This window comes from Petromyzon marinus, chromosome 21 (assembly GCF_048934315.1).
Source record: "Petromyzon marinus isolate PM22_M1 ecotype Great Lakes invasive population chromosome 21, UKy_Petmar_22M1.pri1.0, whole genome shotgun sequence".
Taxonomy (NCBI): domain Eukaryota; kingdom Metazoa; phylum Chordata; class Hyperoartia; order Petromyzontiformes; family Petromyzontidae; genus Petromyzon; species Petromyzon marinus.
In genome coordinates, this window is record NC_133687.1 from 2,866,298 (window position 1) to 2,883,563 (window position 17,266).

Consider the following 17,266-nt stretch of genomic DNA (forward strand, 5'->3'; position numbering starts at 1 on the left):
AGGTTGGCCGTCGCCAGGTTGGCGAGGAACAGGTGGAAGGTGCGGCTACGCTGGGTCCGGCTGGGCGCCGGGCCGCTGCTCGGCGCGGTCTTGGCCCTGCGCGTCTGCAGCCCGCCGCCGAGGAGCAGGAGCGAGAGCAGGAGGAGCGAGTTGCCCAGGAGGCTGGCCAGCCACAGCAGGATGCGCAGAGACACCAGGGCTCGCTCGGTGTAGTTCATGATTAGTGGGCTACGTGAGTTCGTGCGTGTGTGTGTGTGTCTACAGGTGAGTGTGTGTGTGTGTACAGGTGAGTGTGTGTGTGTGTGTCTACAGGTGAGTGTGTGTGTGTTCCTCTATCTACAGATGAGTTAGTGTGTCTACAGGTCAGTTCAGGTGTGTGTATCTATCTACAGGTGAGTTCGTGTGTGTATGTGTGTCTACATGTGAGATTAAGTATGTGCGTGTCTGCAGGTGAGTTCGTGTGTTTACAGGTGAGTTTGTGTGTGTTCGGGTAAGTTTGTATCTACAGGTGAGTTTGTGTGTCTAGAGGTGAGTTTGGGTGAGTTTGTGTGTCTACAGGTGAGTTTGTGTCTATAGGTGAGTTCGTGTGTGTGTATCTACAGGTGCGTTTGTGTGTCTACAGGTGAGTTTGTGTGTCTATTGGAGAGTTTGGGTGTGTGCGTGTGTCTACAGGTGAGTTCGTGTGTCTACAGGTGACTTTGTGTGTCTACAGGTGACTTTGTGTCTACAGGTGACTTTGTGTGTCTACAGGTGACTTTGTGTCTACAGGTGACTTTGTGTCTACAGGTGAGTTTGTGTGTCTATAGGTGAGTTTGTATCTACAGGTGAGTTTGTGTATCTAGAGGTGAGTTTGTGTCTATAGGAGAGTTTGGGTGTGTGCGTGTGTCTACAGGTGAGTTTGTGTGTCTACAGGTGACTTTGTGTGTCTACAGGTGAGTTTGTGTGTCTATAGGTGCGTTCGTGTGTTTTTTCTACAGGTGAGTTTGTGTCTACAGGTGAGTTCGTGTGTGTTTGTCTACAAATGAGTTCGGGTTGTTCGTACAGGTGAGTTCAGGTGTGTGGGGTTCTGGGAGAGTGGGTGTCTATGCAGGTGTGTACGTGTGTGTGACTAGGTCGGTGGTTAGATACAGTGTATATGGGGGTGGGTGTGTGGGGGATGGGGTGCCGGCCTTCATAGGTGCTCGCTAACAGCACTTTCCCCAACAGTTTGTTAAGGCTATACGGGGGATTTTTGTGTGTGCTCACGAACGTGTGCCAGTGGGTGAGTGTGTGTGTGCGAGTGAGCGTATGCCAGTGTACGAGTGTGTGTGTGCTCGTGAGCGTGTGCCAGTGTGTGTGTGTATGTGTGTGTTCGCTAGCATGTGCCAGTGTACGAGTGTGTGAGTGCTCGTGAATGGGGATGGTGTGTCTCTTTGTGTCAGTCCATGTGTGCAGGTGTGTGGAGAGAGGAGTGGTGAGTATGCAGGTGTGGGTATCATGTACCTACATGTGTTCGGGATATGCTATGTGTCTCTGTCTATTTTGCCTCTGTCTGTCTATCAGCCCGTCTATTAATTTGTCTAGGATTCTGTCTTTGTGCCTGAATGTGCCTTAACTGTCAATGTGTATGTCTGTCTGGCCGTCGATTCGTCTAACTACTTACCTACCACCTATGCATCTCTTCTTTCTGTTAATCAGGTTTGTCTATATGCGATTCTGTCCGTCAATTGTCGATACATGTGTATGTTGAACTTCCTTTACAGCGTGCGTAGCCAACCGTGAATGTCTATCCCACACACGCGTCCGTCCGCCAGTCTGCCTTTCGGTCTGTGATTACGTCTGTGTGCCTACCGACCTGTCCGTATCTCTGTGATTCTATCTGCCCGCCTGTCTGTCTGTGGCTCAATCTGTCTGCCTGCCCTCGTGGTCGCGTGGCTGTGGGTAGAGCAGCAGTGATGATGATGATCGTGATTGATGGTGCCCTGCCCCTGCCTCGGGGCTTATAAACCCCGCGTGGTCGCCTCCGGCAGCCGCTTGGAGGCGACATCAGGGGCCCAATTACCGCAACCGTGACGGGCGGCCTCCCCCGGGGGGAGACGCAGTCGGGTGGGGGCATCAGAGCTCGTGGGGGGAGACGCGACGTCAACCCGCATCTCGTCACTCACTCACTCATTATCATCGTTTAGCATCGGCAGCGGTCGGGATCTAGTCACTGCTGGATGAAAGCACCTCCCCCACCCCGCGTCATCTCTGGCGGCCTGGCCAGGCAACTATCGCGTCTGGCTCCTGCGAACGGAGACGATTTAATCGCTCCATCTACGCGTGCTGGTTTTTTGGCTTCTTCCCTGCTTTGGGCCGCCAACTCCGTTGCGAGCATCGACCGCCACCACCGCCACCGAGCATCGCCACCCCGCCTGGCCGTGACGCCTCCTGCCCAAGGCCCACTTGCATCTCAGCAGCCATTGTGACGGTGCCTCTACCGAGCACGTGGTCTACGACCCACGTGCTCGTGGTCCTGCTGCGATGGCCAGCGGTACACAAACACGCAAATAACCCAACACGCTCGTCGACGATAACAAGACCAACAACACTATAGCTATGGGGATCTTTCGCCAGTATCCAAAATGATGAAAAATAAGAATAGGCTTTACCCTGTCTGGCAATGAAACAGGTGTTTAAGGGGCCGTCCATTACTGACGTCACGCGATATTGGACGATTTTTGACCCCCCCCCCCCCCTTCGTCACACGACGTCATAAAAAGTCAGAACCCCCCCCTCAAATATGACGTCACAAAGCTCTGCCCCCCCCCCCTAAAAAAATAGAAAACATGCTTCAAATCGCTTTAAACTATTGTCATTGTAGTGCGTATTTAATGTGGCGCTGCACTCTGATGTTGTAGGAGAAAACATTTATTAAAAAGTCTATTTAATTAAGTAGAACGTGTTCTCTATATTTATTTAAAGTTGCGAATCTTTATGTGACGTCACATTTCTCAAACCCCTCCCCCCCCCCTATCGTTACACATCGTCACAAATGTCTGACGTCATTTATGGACGGCCCCTAGCGTGTTCAAACACAAAGGCATCAAGTCTGCATTGAACAACCACGCATACTTGTGGCAAAGCATGCAAACAAACGCGCTCTGATAATGTGACGCATTGTATTTGAAACCGATTGGCCTGCACCAGAGGCAGCCTTCTTCACGGCCTCGTCCCGCCACCAGTGTTAGAGCAGAGAACACCAAACGGCGAACAGAACAAACACAATGCAACACCGCGTGCGTGGCCTTGAAAGGGAAATATTTATATATATATAAAATAGGCGACGTTTCAGGTTATGGCTTTTCTTCACAGCGCACGGATGTACGTTGAACTTCTTTCGCACCGTACGTAGCCAGCCGCGCTAATCGGGGATGCGGCGAAAGTACAACAAACTAAACACCAAAAAGCAGTTCTAAAGAGGTGAGTTTTCAATCTATGTTTAAAAGTGAGGGGGGGTGGGTTTACTTGTATTCGATTGAGCAACTAAAGTTTAGAGATTCTGGGAAACGTGGCGACCCGCGGGGTGGTGGTGGGATGAGATTTTAGAGAGAGAGAACAATTGACGCATCAAGTAGTCCATCGTTCCTTCTTCAGCTGGATTTTATTTGTCCAACTCTTTAGCCACGAGACGCGAAGGACCACGTGGTCGCCTAACTCGAAGAGCATCCCGAGAGAAATGTGCACGGACACACGTAAACACAGGCAAAGACGCCCCGTTACAGCTTAACAGCAGGGGTCCCCAACCCCCGGGCCGCGGATCGGGACCGGTCCGTGACCTCTTAGGAACCGGGCCGCACAGCAGGAGGTGAGAGCGGTGGGCGAGCGAGCGAAGCTTCATCATCATCTGTACTGACAGATGAAGCTTCATCATCATCTGTATTGACAGATGAAGCTTCGTCATCTGTATTGACAGATGAAGCTTCGTCATCTGTTATTGACAGATGAAGCTTCGTCACCTGTTATTGACAGATGAAGCGTCATCATGTTATTGATAGATGACGAAGCTTCATCATCATCTGTATTGACAGATGAAGCTTCATCATCTGTTATTGACAGATGACGAAGCTTCATCATCATCTGTATTGACAGATGAAGCGTCGTCATGTTATTGACAGATGACGAAGCTTCATCATCTGTTATTGACAGATGAAGCTTCATCATCTGTTATTGACAGATGACGCTTCATCATCATCATCTGTATTGACAGATGAAGCTTCATCATCATCTGTATTGACAGCCGCTCCCCATCGCTCGCATTACCGTCTGAGCTCCGCCTCCTGTGAGATCAGCGGCGGCATGAGATTCTCATAGGAGCGCGAACCCGACTGTCAACTGCGCATGCGAGGGGTCTGGGTTGCGCGCTCCTTATGAGAAGTCAGAATCCCACACTTACTTATTCCGCAGGTGACCCGCCCATTATTTTATTATTTACCACTTCCGTCCGCGACTCTTTCCCGCACTGCGCGTTCGTCTCGGTCACAGTGTTGGTGAGCCCACAAGCTCTAACCCCTAGTAGCCAACATGAGTATAAAAACAAACAAACGTCGCTGCAGAGCTTCTTTGAAAAGGGGGAAAGACCCAATGATGAACACCTCCCCCCCACCACCCCCGGTCCGTGAAAAAAAAATCGTCTTCCACAAAACCGGTCCCTGGTGCCAAAGAGGTTGGGGACCGCTGCTTTTACAGGATCGTTGGGGCAAGTGCTGTTCGGGAGTAGCACCTATTATAGCCGGTACGGCACACGACGGAGGGGGGTGGGTGGCCAGCACCACGCCCGGCCGCCTTTGTCTCCCCAGTGCTGATGCTGTTGACACATCGCACCAGGATCTCATTTTGAGGCTGCGTCGACCGAGAGGAGGACCAGGCCCGGTTCAGACACTCTATTCATCACCGAAGTTGGCCGTAAAAGGGGAATCGAACTCAGGTCGCCGGGTTCGTAGTGCAGTGCGCTAACCCCTTCGCCACCGCTCCCCACAAAAAACGCACGCGGGCTCCAACACCCACACGGCAGTGTTCTAACACACGCGTGCTCTAACACCCACACGGGCAGTGTTCTAACACACGCGTGCTCTAACACCCACACGGCAGTGTTCTAACACCCACACGGCAGTGTTCTAACACACGCGTGCTTCAACACCCACACGGGCAGTGTTCTAACACACGCGTGCTTCAACACCCACACGGCAGTGTTCTAACACACGCGTGCTCCAACACCCACACGGGCAGTGTTCTAACACACGCGTGCTCTAACACCCACACGGCAGTGTTCTAACACCCACACGGCAGTGTTCTAACACACGCGTGCTCTAACACCCACACGGGCAGTGTTCTAACACACGCGTGCTCTAACACCCACACGGGCAGTGTTCTAACACACGCGTGCTCTAACACCCACACGGGCAGTGTTCTAACACACGCGTGTTCTAACACCCACACGGCAGTGTTCTAACACACGCGTGCTCTAACACCCACACGGGCAGTGTTCTAACACACGCGTGCTCCAACATCCACACGGGCAGTGTTCTAACACACGCGTGCTCTAACACCCACACGGTAGTGTTCTAACACACGTGGGCTCTAACACCCACACGGGCAGTGTTCTAACACACGCGTGCTCTAACACCCACACGGGCAGTGTTCTAACACACGCGTGCTCCAACACCCACACGGCAGTGTTCTAACACACGCGTGCTCCAACACCCACACGGCAGTGTTCTAACACACGTGGGCTCTAACACCCACACGGCAGTGTTCTAACACACGCGTGCTCTAACAGAGCTGGAGCGTAAAAAAAAATGTCACTTGTTGTAACATGTGTTTTTAAAAATAAACATATTTAAAAGTACATCGTTGGCCAATCGGTGTTGGTGGTCTAGACACGGCTGAGAGCAGTGTACCATTGCCTGCATGCCTTCATCACGCGTGTGTTTGAACATATGCCTTCATCAATGGCCTTCATATATTTGCTTCATCGCCCTACTTAATTGCATGCTTTTGCTTGCATGATGGTGGTAACCCCCCCAGCTCCCCCACCCCCACCAGGTCACTCCTGCGAACGAGACTCCAACCCTGGTCTCTTCAAAACCTTCTCCCGGTCCGGGGACGCCTGCAAGTTGCAGGCTGCGGTCGTCCCGTTCACCGCTCAACTCCGCAACGCGGCAGGCGGCTCGGGCGTTCATTTTCTCTGGGGAGGCGTAGCAGAGCCGTTGTTTCTGAAGACATCGTTACTCGCCGCGGAGAACCGTAGCGACGCGACCGCACTCCACGATGGCCGGCGCCAAACTGTGCCAGGCGCCCTGTCGCATGGCCTTGTGGGAGCCTCGGCTACCGGAAAGGCTACTTTAAGTTTCCCCACCGGTTCCCTTTTGACGACGTACACGTACGTCGTCATCGGGACGGGAAAGGGGTAAGAGTCCTCGCCCGGTCACACAATCAACGTGACACTTGACCTGTGCCGTGCCATCATCCCCCCGAGCAGGGCTGACATTGCCACAGCCTCTGGGTGGTGGTGGTGGTGGTGATGATGGTATGGAGGACGCAGTGTTTGTCAATCTGGCTGATTTTAAAAGTGCGCAGCTCCAGTGGCGTCCGACAAGAGAGCTATCCAGGTGGCCGCAGCAGCGCGTCCAGAAGTGCCAAGCGATGCGGCGACCACCGCCTTTTGTTTGACGGCCAGCGAAAAGGCGCTGCTGCGAGGATGAGCGGAGTTCGCCTAATGATGGCTTATGGTCCTTGAGGTGACCAGCGAGGCATCTGTGGTTCACTTGTGGCAAGCACTTTGCGCGCAATGCGTGCGGGGATCGACTCGGTCCATCATCACCATCATCATCATCCCTCCCTCCCTCCAGGGTCGATAAAACAGCAGTTGCCCCTTGCGGATAGACTCTCCACCCTGGCCACGTGAATGTGGAATTCCCACCACGGGCTTTGCAAGGGGCTGCAGAGAGGCGATGAGCACCGATGCCTCGAAGCTCGCTCGGGAGCAGCGACAGATCGCTCGTTGGGACCGAGTAATCACCACGGGAGCAACGAGCTCCATCCCGCATGAAATCTCGCGATGGCCCAGCAGGGTGGTTCAGAGTTCACCGCTCTGGCTTCTCCCCAGTCTTAGGGAGCTGACCGTAAACACAAAAAAATAACTTCCCCCCCCCACGCCCGGTTCCAGTGCAATGAGAGATTCAAGAAATTGTCCATCGTCGCGCACGAACGACGCTCGTACGTGCACGCTCGTGGCTTACACACCTGAACACGTGTCAAACACGACGCTGGTACGCGCACACTCGTAGCTTACACACCTGAACAAACATCAAACACGACGCTCGAACGTGCACTCGTAGCTTACACACGCGGCAACATCAGCAGCAGCAGCAGCCGTCCGCCAAACCCATTCCTCATTTCTACAAAGGGGCCATCCACGCCGAGCCAGCGCAGTGCCAGCACGGTGCCATCACGGTGCCAGCACGGTGCCAGCACGGTGCCATCACGGTGCCAGCACGGTGCCATCACGGTGCCAGCACGGTGCCAGCACGGTGCCAGCACGGTGCTAGCACGGTGCCACCAGTGCCACCAGTGCCAGCACGGTGCCAGCACGGTGCTAGCACGGTGCCACCAGTGCCACCAGTGCCAGCACGGTGCCAGCACGGTGCCAGCACGGTGCCAGCAGTGCCAGCACGGTGCTAGCACGGTGCAACCAGTGCCACCAGTGCCACCAGTGCCAGCACGGTGCCAGCACGGTGCCAGCACGGTGCCACCAGTGCCAGCACGGTGCCAGCACGGTGCTAGCACGGTGCCAGCACGGTGCCACCAGTGCCAGCACGGTGCCAGCACGGTGCCAGCACGGTGCCAGCACGGTGCCACCAGTGTCAGCACAGTGCCAGCACGGTGCCAGCACGGTACCAGCACGGTGCCACCAGTGCCAGCACGGTGCCAGCACGGTGCTAGCACGGTGCCAGCACGGTGCTAGTACGGTGTCACCAGTGCCAGCACGGTGCCAGCACGGTGCCAGCACGGTGCCAGCACGGTGCCAGCAGTGCCAGCACGGTGCCAGCACGGTGCTAGCACGGTGCAACCAGTGCCACCAGTGCCAGCACGGTGCCAGCACGGTGCCAGCACGGTGCCAGCAGTGCCAGCACGGTGCCAGCACGGTGCTAGCACGGTGCCAGCACGGTGCCACCAGTGCCAGCACGGTGCCAGCACGGTGCTAGCACGGTGCCAGCACGGTGCCAGCACGGTGCCAGCACGGTGCCACCAGTGCCAGCACGGTGCCAGCACGGTGCCAGCACGGTGCTAGCACGGTGCCAGCACGGTGCCAGCACGGTGCCACCAGTGCCAGCACGGTGCCAGCACGGTGCCAGCACGGTGCCAGCACGGTGCAAGTACGGTGTCACCAGTGCCAGCACGGTGCCAGCACGGTGCCAGCAGTGCCACCAGTGCCAGCACGGTGCCAGCACGGTGCCAGCACGGTACCAGCACGGTGCCACCAGTGCCAGCACCGTGCCAGCACGGTGCCAGCACCGTGCCAGCACGGTGCCAGCACGGTGCCACCAGTGTCAGCACGGTGCCAGCACGGTGCCAGCACGGTGCCACCAGTGCCAGCACGGTGCCAGCACGGTGCCAGCACGGTGCCACCAGTGTCAGCACAGTGCCAGCACGGTGCCAGCACGGTGCCACCAGTGTCAGCACAGTGCCAGCACAGTGCCAGCACGGTACCAGCACGGTGCCAGCAGTGTCAGCACAGTGCCAGCACCGTGCCAGCACGGTGCCAGCACGGTGCCACCAGTGCCAGCACGGTGCCAGCACGGTGCCACCAGTGCCACCAGTGCCAGCACCGTGCCAGCACAGTGCCAGCACGGTGCCAGCACGGTACCAGCACGGTGCCAGCAGTGTCAGCACAGTGCCAGCACCGTGCCAGCACGGTGCCAGCACGGTGCCACCAGTGCCAGCACGGTGCCAGCACGGTGCCACCAGTGCCACCAGTGTCAGCACGGTGCCAGCACGGTGCCAGCACGGTGCCAGCAATGTCAGCACGGTGCCACCAGTGCCAGCATGGTGCCAGCACGGTGCCACCAGTGCCAGCACGGTGCCAGCACGGTGCCACCAGTGTCAGCACGGTGCCAGCACGGTGCCAGCACGGTGCCACCAGTGCCAGCACGGTGCCAGCACGTTTCGGGTGAGGCTTTTTTGTTCTTCCCTTTCTCTTTTCCACTGGGACCTGTTTGCCGAGCCGAGTCGGAGCCAAACGGCGACAGCACAATACGCGGTTCTCGGCTCTCGTCTGCTTGCGCGCGACGCCTTCGGGCACGGCTCGCGTTCCGCAGTCGAAAAAAAAAAAACACTCAAGGGCTTGCACCAGGCTAGGTGCACCTTGCGACCCAAGCGGTAACCGTAGCTGCTCGTCTCTTTAGTGCTCCGCGCGTACGAACATCAAACAGCAGGCGGAGCAAACTGGCGCGCAGCCACAGCCCCGCTTATCCTCCTCCTCCTCATCCTCCTCCTCCGTGTGGTTCGCCACCGTCACCGTCGTCACGCAGGGCGAAGCCACAAGTCTTCGAGCTCATCGCCACCGTTGCCGGTCCGGGTTTTCGCCTGCATTTGTTTGACAACTAAAAATCACCCCTGAAATCCCTCACTTGCTGTCATACACAGCGAGCGAGTATCCCGCCTCTACCGGCAGACAGCTGCCACTGGCGGGTGTTCTGATGTCAGTGAGTGAACCCTAAGCAGGTGGCCAGGTTACATCAGTGTCTGCTGCTCCTCAAACGTGGACTCCATCTCCGCTTTGTCTGGACTCAAACCGAGAGTCTGACCTGCGTATGCGTGCGTGTTGTGTACGTGTGCATGCGTGCGTGTGTGTACGTGTGCATGCGTGCGTGTGTGTACGTGTGCATGCGTGCGTGTGTGTACGTGTGCATGCGTGCGTGTGTGTACGTGTGCATGCGTGCGTGTGTGTACGTGTGCATGCGTGCGTGTGTGGGGAGGGGGTGGAGGTGGCAGCGAGACAACAAGCACGGTGTTACTCTGACAGTCCGCCTCCGCTCAGAGACGGCGAGTGGCTGTGCTTGGGCCGTACCGGCCAGGGGGCGCCACGGTGGCTATGAGATGTTAACTATCTCGCCTGGTGTACAGGAGGTCGTGGGGTCGATCTTGACCCTGACTCTCTATCATCATCATCATCATCACGGTGGCTAGGAGATGTTAACTACCTCGCCTGGTATACAGGAGGTCGTGTGGGGTCGATCTTGACCCTGACTTTCTATCATCATCACGGTGGCTATGAGATGTTAACTACCTCGCCTGGTAAACAGGAGGTCGTGTGGGGTCAATCTTGACCCTGACTATCATCATCATCATCACGGTGGCTATGAGATGTTAACTACCTCGCCTGGTAAAACAGGAGGTCGTGGGTTCGATCTTGACCCTGACCCTCTATCATCATCATCACGGTGGCTAGGAAATGTTAACTACCTCGCCTGGTATACAGGAGGTCGTGTGGGGTCGATCTTGACCCTGACTCTCTATCATCATCATCACGGTGGCTATGAGATGTTAACTTCCTCGCCTGGTAAACAGGAGGCAGTGGGTTCGATCCCGACCCTGACCCTTTAATATTTTGCGTGTTCTCCCCGTGGTTGTGTGGATTTGTCTCCGGGTCCTCCGGTTTTTCCCTCCACATTTGGAATCAACGTCACGCGCTCAGAGTACTGGGCTGCCGCTACACATTTCCACGCGATAAGCCACTTCGTTGGGCAATCGTTTGTGGGCAGGTCGCTCCTGAAAAATAGCTACACGGCTCAGTGGGCCTTACCTGGTGAAACAAAGACACCGTTTCTAGTTGTATAGTCTCTGCTCTGCCCTTCCGCATGGAGGAAGCAGCAAAGAGTTTCAGGAGCTTGATGCCCAATGTGGAAGTTCTGCTGCCGGCCATGCCGAGAGGGCTTCATCGTAGAGAGAGTTCGTGTCGTTTTGCTGTTCCTCCTCCTCCTCTGTTGAACGAGTTCAGACTACAGTGGCTTCACTACGCCGTCTCTATGGGTCTAGATGTACCGCACCTCCGATAAGCGCGGTTGGCTACTTACGCTTGCGGAAAGAAGTTCAACGTACATACATACCATGCATCTCTACGAGTCTCTATGTGTCGAAAAATGAAATTATTTGACCAGGTAAGGGCCCAACTGAGCTATGTAGCTCTTTGCCAGAAGCAACCTGGACACAATTGATGGCATAACAAAGTGGCGCATGTGGAAATGGATGCAGCCAAACACTCGAAACGCGTGACATTGATTCTGAATGTGGAGGGGAAAAACTGGAGAATGCAGAGAAAAATCCACGCGGGCACGGGGCGGGAGGACACGCACACTCCAAATGCACAAGCGTCAGGGTCGGAATCGAACCCAAAACCTCCTGTAGACCAGGCGAGGTGGTTAACAATTCGCCACCGTGACACCGCACTCAATTGGAATTGCGAGCAGCAGCAGCAGCGATTGTTGCCCCCAACTGCGAAAAAACTTGGCATGACCCTCCTGAAAACGAGTCGCGAGACTCGGCCACACTGTCCTGGGTCAACAGGCAAAATCTTAACAATAAAAATCAATTTTGATCGAAAGCTTTCGTGACTGCAGGGATTCCTGTTCTTGGTTCTTTCGGTAAAGTCACGCATTGTTTCCCTTCTACGTGACTTTACCGAAAGAACCAAGAATAATAATAATAACAACAACAATTATTATTTTAAAATTAGTACCCCGAACCTCCTGCGTACCAGGCGAGGGAGATAACATTTCGCCACCATGCCATACGCCCGGCCGGTACCTACCGCGTGACCGTGGCGACGCTTACCGTCCACCTCCGCGCCGGCATCGGCCGGATGATGATGAGGAGGAGGAGGAGGAGGAGGTGGTGGTGGTGGAGGGGGGGTGGGCGGCGCCAGCAACTGGCGCGGCAGCTGGAGGAGACGCGGGCCGGTGAGGCCGATGAGCAGCGAGCCGAGCGGAGCCGTCAGCAGGATGGAGAGGAAAGCGGCCGTGAGGATCTGCAGCCCCCACGCCTGCGCGCCGGCGTCGCCACGGAGACGCGCCACGTCCAGCGCCACCGAGCCTATCGCAGCCTGGCGGGGGCGGTGGGCGTGGTGGACACGGTGGGTTTGGTGGATACGGTGGGTTTGGTGGATACGGTGGGTTTGGTGGATACGGTGGGTTTGGTGGATACAGTGGGTTTGGTGGATACGGTGGGCGTGGTGGACAAGGTGGGTTTGGTGGACACGGTGGGTTTGGTGGATACGGTGGGTTTGGTGGATACGGTGGGCGTGGTGGACAAGGTGGGTTTGGTGGACACGGTGGGTTTGGTGGATACAGTGGGTTTGGTGGATACGGTGGGTTTGGTGGATACAGTGGGTATGGTGGATACAGTGGGTTTGGTGGATACAGTGGGCATGGTGGATACAGTGGGTATGGTGGATACAGTGGGTTTGGTGGATACAGTGGGTTTGGTGGATACGGTGGGTTTGGTGGATACAGTGGGTATGGTGGATACAGTGGGCATGGTGGATACAGTGGGCATGGTGGATACAGTGGGCATGGTGGATACAGTGGGCGTGGTGGATACGGTGGGTATGGTGGATACAGTGGGTATGGTGGATACAGTGGGCATGGTGGATACAGTGGGTTTGGTGGATACAGTGGGTATGGTGGATACAGTGGGTTTGGTGGATACAGTGGGCATGGTGGATACAGTGGGTATGGTGGATACAGTGGGTTTGGTGGACACGGTGGGCATGGTGGATACAGTGGGTTTGGTGGATACAGTGGGTTTGGTGGATACGGTGGGTTTGGTGGATACAGTTGGCATGGTGGATACAGTGGGTTTGGTGGATACAGTGGGTATGGTGGATACAGTGGGTTTGGTGGATACAGTGGGTATGGTGGATACAGTGGGTTTGGTGGATACAGTGGGTATGGTGGATACAGTGGGTATGGTGGATACAGTGGGTATGGTGGATACAGTGGGCATGGTGGATACAGTGGGTATGGTGGATACAGTGGGCATGGTGGATACAGTGGGCATGGTGGATACAGTGGGCATGGTGGATACAGTGGGCATGGTGGATACAGTGGGTTTGGTGGATACAGTGGGCATGGTGGATACAGTGGGCATGGTGGATACAGTGGGCATGGTGGATACAGTGGGTTTGGTGGATACAGTGGGCATGGTGGATACAGTGGGCATGGTGGATACGGTGGGCGTGGTGGATACGGTGGGTATGGTGGATACAGTGGGTATGGTGGATACAGTGGGCATGGTGGATACAGTGGGTTTGGTGGATACAGTGGGTATGGTGGATACAGTGGGTTTGGTGGATACAGTGGGCATGGTGGATACAGTGGGTATGGTGGATACAGTGGGTTTGGTGGACACGGTGGGCATGGTGGATACAGTGGGTTTGGTGGATACAGTGGGTTTGGTGGATACGGTGGGTTTGGTGGATACAGTGGGCATGGTGGATACAGTGGGTTTGGTGGATACAGTGGGTATGGTGGATACAGTGGGTTTGGTGGATACAGTGGGTATGGTGGATACAGTGGGTTTGTTGGATACAGTGGGTATGGTGGATACAGTGGGTATGGTGGATACGGTGGCATGGTGGATACAGTGGGCATGGTGGATACAGTGGGTATGGTGGATACGGTGGGTTTGGTGGATACAGTGGGCATGGTGGATACAGTGGGCATGGTGGATACAGTGGGCATGGTGGATACAGTGGGTTTGGTGGATACAGTGGGCATGGTGGATACAGTGGGCATGGTGGATACAGTGGGCATGGTGGATACAGTGGGTTTGGTGGATACAGTGGGCATGGTGGATACAGTGGGCATGGTGGATACAGTGGGCATGGTGGGCATGCGTGCGTGTGTGTACGTGCGTGCGTGTCTGTGAACGTGTGTGTACATGTGTGTGTGCATGCGTGTGTACATGCGTGTGCGTCCGTGAACGTGTGTGTGTGTATATGTGCGTGTAGTGGTTAGCGCACTGCGCTATAAACCCGGTGACCTGGGTTGGATTCCCACTCACGGCCAACACCAGTGACGATTATCTGAACCGGTCCTGGGCCTCCCCTAGGTCGACTCAGCCTCAAATGAGTACCTGGTGCGGTGTGTAAACATCGCCACTGGGGAGACAAAGGCGGTCGGGCGTGGTGCTGGCCACCCACCCCCTCGTGTACCGTTCCGGCCTTCATAGGTGCTCGCTAACAGCACTTGCCCCTACAGTCTGTTAAGGCTATATGGGGGATATTTGTCTTTTTTATGTGTGAGTACGTGTGTACGTGCGTGTGTGTACGTGCGTGTGTGTACGTGCGTGTGTGTGTGTACGTGTGTGTGTGTTTGTATGTGCGTGTGTGTGTACGTGCGTGTGTGTGTGCGTACGTGCGTGTGTACGTGCGTGCGTGCGTACGTGCGTATGTGTGTGTGTGTGTACGTGTGTGTGTGTACGTGTACGTGTGTGTGTACGTGTGTGTGTGTACGTGTGTGTGTGTGTACGTGTGTGTGTGTGTGTACGTGGGGGGCCAGGCGTCTATGACGTCTCCTGGCCAAACCCCAATTGGCGGAGCCAGGAGATTGAATACCTACCCTCGGGGCTACTCCAGAAACAACGAAAAGCCACTACGGGTGGCCACGTGGAATGTTCGAACGCTCACTGCAGAGGAGAGGCTGCCACTCCTCTGTCGGGAGCTGGACCGGTACCGCCTGGATCTATGCGGCATTCAGGAGGTCCGGTGGACCGGCTCTGGCTCCTGCCACCATGAGGGGTGGACAGTCCTCTACTCGGGGCAGCAGACTGCCAAACAACAGGGTGTGGGTCTTCTTTTGAACAAAAGAATGAAGGGGGCGTGGGAGCGTGGCGGTGAGGTGTGGGAAGCTGTAAGCCCCAGGCTACTTTGGGCTCGCCTTCCCATCAACCGGAGGCGAGGAATGGTGGTCGTGGTTACTTATGCCCCCACCGAAGATGAACATCCGTGGAGGGATGCAGGCAAAGCCGATGAGTCAGATGCCTTCTATGACCTCCTGTCACAGGTGCTGGCTAAAGTGGCCCCTCGGGATAGAGTCATCATGTTGGGTGACTTCAATGCCCGAGTTGGTCATGATACTGGCACCTGGTCTGGAGTGATTGGAGGGCATGGGCCAGATCAGCTCAATAACAACGGTAGGAGGCTGCTAGATTTTTGTGCAGCCCATGGGCTTGTAATTACCAACACGCTGTTCCGGCATCGGCGCATCCACACAACATCATGGATGCATGCCGGGTCCAAGCAAGAACATCTGCTGGACTACATAGTGACGGACCAGCGAATGCGAGCCCATGTCCTTGACACCAGGACCTACCGTGGAGCTGATCTGCCCTCTGACCATCGACTAGTCATCTGTAAGATGCGCCTGCCATTCTTCCACTCCGGTGGTGGGTGTACACCCAGGACCCCATTCCAACCTAAAGTGGCCTGGTCTCAGTTATCTGATGAAAGTTGCAAGCGAGAATTTCATCATCGCTTGCGGCTGGGATTGGCATCGTCCCCGACTCCTCCTGATGTCGAGGGTAAATGGGCGAGGTTTAGGACTGTGACTCATGCAGCTGCAATGGCTGCTTTGGGTACGCGGTCCAGACCTCCCCAGACACCCTGGATGACAGAGGAGTTGTTCAGGATGGTTGAGAAAAAGCGACAGGCCCACTGTCATCGGCTACAGAATCCCACGTCAGAGAATGAGGAGGCTTACCGCAGCCTTCGCTCGGAGGTTCGGAGAGCTGTGAGGCGCTGCAAGGATGGGTGGTGGTCGCGGGTTGCTGAGGAGATGGAGTCTGCCTCAGTGGCCCGTGATCACAAATCGCTATTTAACTCCATCAAAAAAGTAACCTGCAGCGCCACACCTATTACCATCATTAGGGGAAAAAACGGTGATCCAATTTCCGACCCCCAGGAACAGGTTCGCAGATTTGCTGAGCATTTCTGTGAGGTCCTGGGGGAGGGAAAATCCCTCAGCCAGGAAAACATCGTGGCACAAAGTGAGGATGACCCTGCTGAGGCTGCGGTGCCTCAAATATTGGATGAAGTCACCCCCTGTGAGTGGCTGGCTGAGGTGCCATCTGCTGAGGAAGTATTGAAGGCGATCCGGAGTCTGAGACCAGGAAAGGCAGCGGGCAGAGATGATCTCCCAAGCGAAATGCTGAGGGAGGGTGGCGTTTGTGCACAGACTGCCCTATATGACATCATAACAACAGTCTGGACCACTGGACGGGTTCCGCAGGATTGGAAGGATGCCCTGGTGGTCCCCCTTTTTAAGAAGGGGGACCGCACAGACTGTAACAACTACAGGGGCATCTCACTCCTCAGTGTGCCGGGAAAGGTCCTGGCAAGGATTATTCAGCATCGCCTTGCCAGGCACGCTGAGGAGAGGCTTGCGGAGCCCCAATGCGGTTTCAGGAAAGGGCGGTCCTGCACAGATGCCATATTTTCTGTCCGTCTGCTACAGCAGAGGTGTAGGGAATTCCAACAAGACCTACATCTCTGCTTTATTGACCTGGTCAAGGCCTATGATACCATCAGTAGGCCTGGGCTCTGGGTCGTTCTTCGTGCTGTTGGAGTACCTGACCCTATGCTCACGATCATTAAGGACCTTCATGATGGTGAGCGGGCCCGGGTAAAACTACGTGGCCGGGAGTCAGAGCCATTCCCTGTACACCTTGGGGTGCGACAGGGATGTCCTCTGGCTCCCACATTATTTAACATATATTTTGACCACGTAGTTCGTGAAGCCTTCAATAGCTGTACCGGGGGAATCTCCATATGGTACAGATATAATGGGAGGCTAATCGATGCCCGGGTGCGGTCAAGGGATGGCTCCCTATTGCTCAACCACGTTATGTATGCTGATGACTTGGTAATAGCTGCTCAGTCAGAGGAGGAGTTGGAGACGCTGCTGCTGAGACTGGAGCGTGCCACTAAGAGGTGGGGCCTTACCATCAGCCCCACCAAAACTAAGCACCTGCCTGGGTATTTTGTACCATCGGACACTCCACCCCCACAACTCCCAATCGGTGATGGGGCAGTTGTGGAGAGAGTGGAGAGTTTCCCATACCTGGGCAGTGTGCTTATGACTGGCTCCAGTTTAACAGCAGAGGTCTCACTCCGAATCAGTCGAGCGGCAATATCTTTTCATCGGTTGCGTAACGCTGTGTGGAAGCTACCTGGTCTGTCGCTCCGCAC

At 55.5% G+C, this 17,266-nt stretch overlaps 1 protein-coding gene across 4 annotated transcripts in view; it reads right to left on the bottom strand.

The window, feature by feature from the left end:
- Nucleotides 1-3,603: 3,603 nt before the first annotated feature.
- LOC116944655 (sodium/hydrogen exchanger 9B2-like) overlaps nucleotides 3,604-17,266 on the bottom strand; it is a 39,167-nt gene continuing 25,504 nt past the window's right edge. For all 4 annotated transcript variants that reach the window (XM_076068408.1, XM_032958389.2, XM_076068410.1 and 1 more), the window contains 2 exons: nucleotides 11,854-12,121; nucleotides 3,604-9,827 (listed from right to left, as the gene is read on the bottom strand). In XM_076068408.1, coding sequence (XP_075924523.1) covers nucleotides 9,754-9,827; nucleotides 11,854-12,121 — 342 coding nt within the window. In that variant the 3' untranslated portion in view covers nucleotides 3,604-9,753. The remainder of the gene's footprint in view (nucleotides 9,828-11,853; nucleotides 12,122-17,266) is intronic.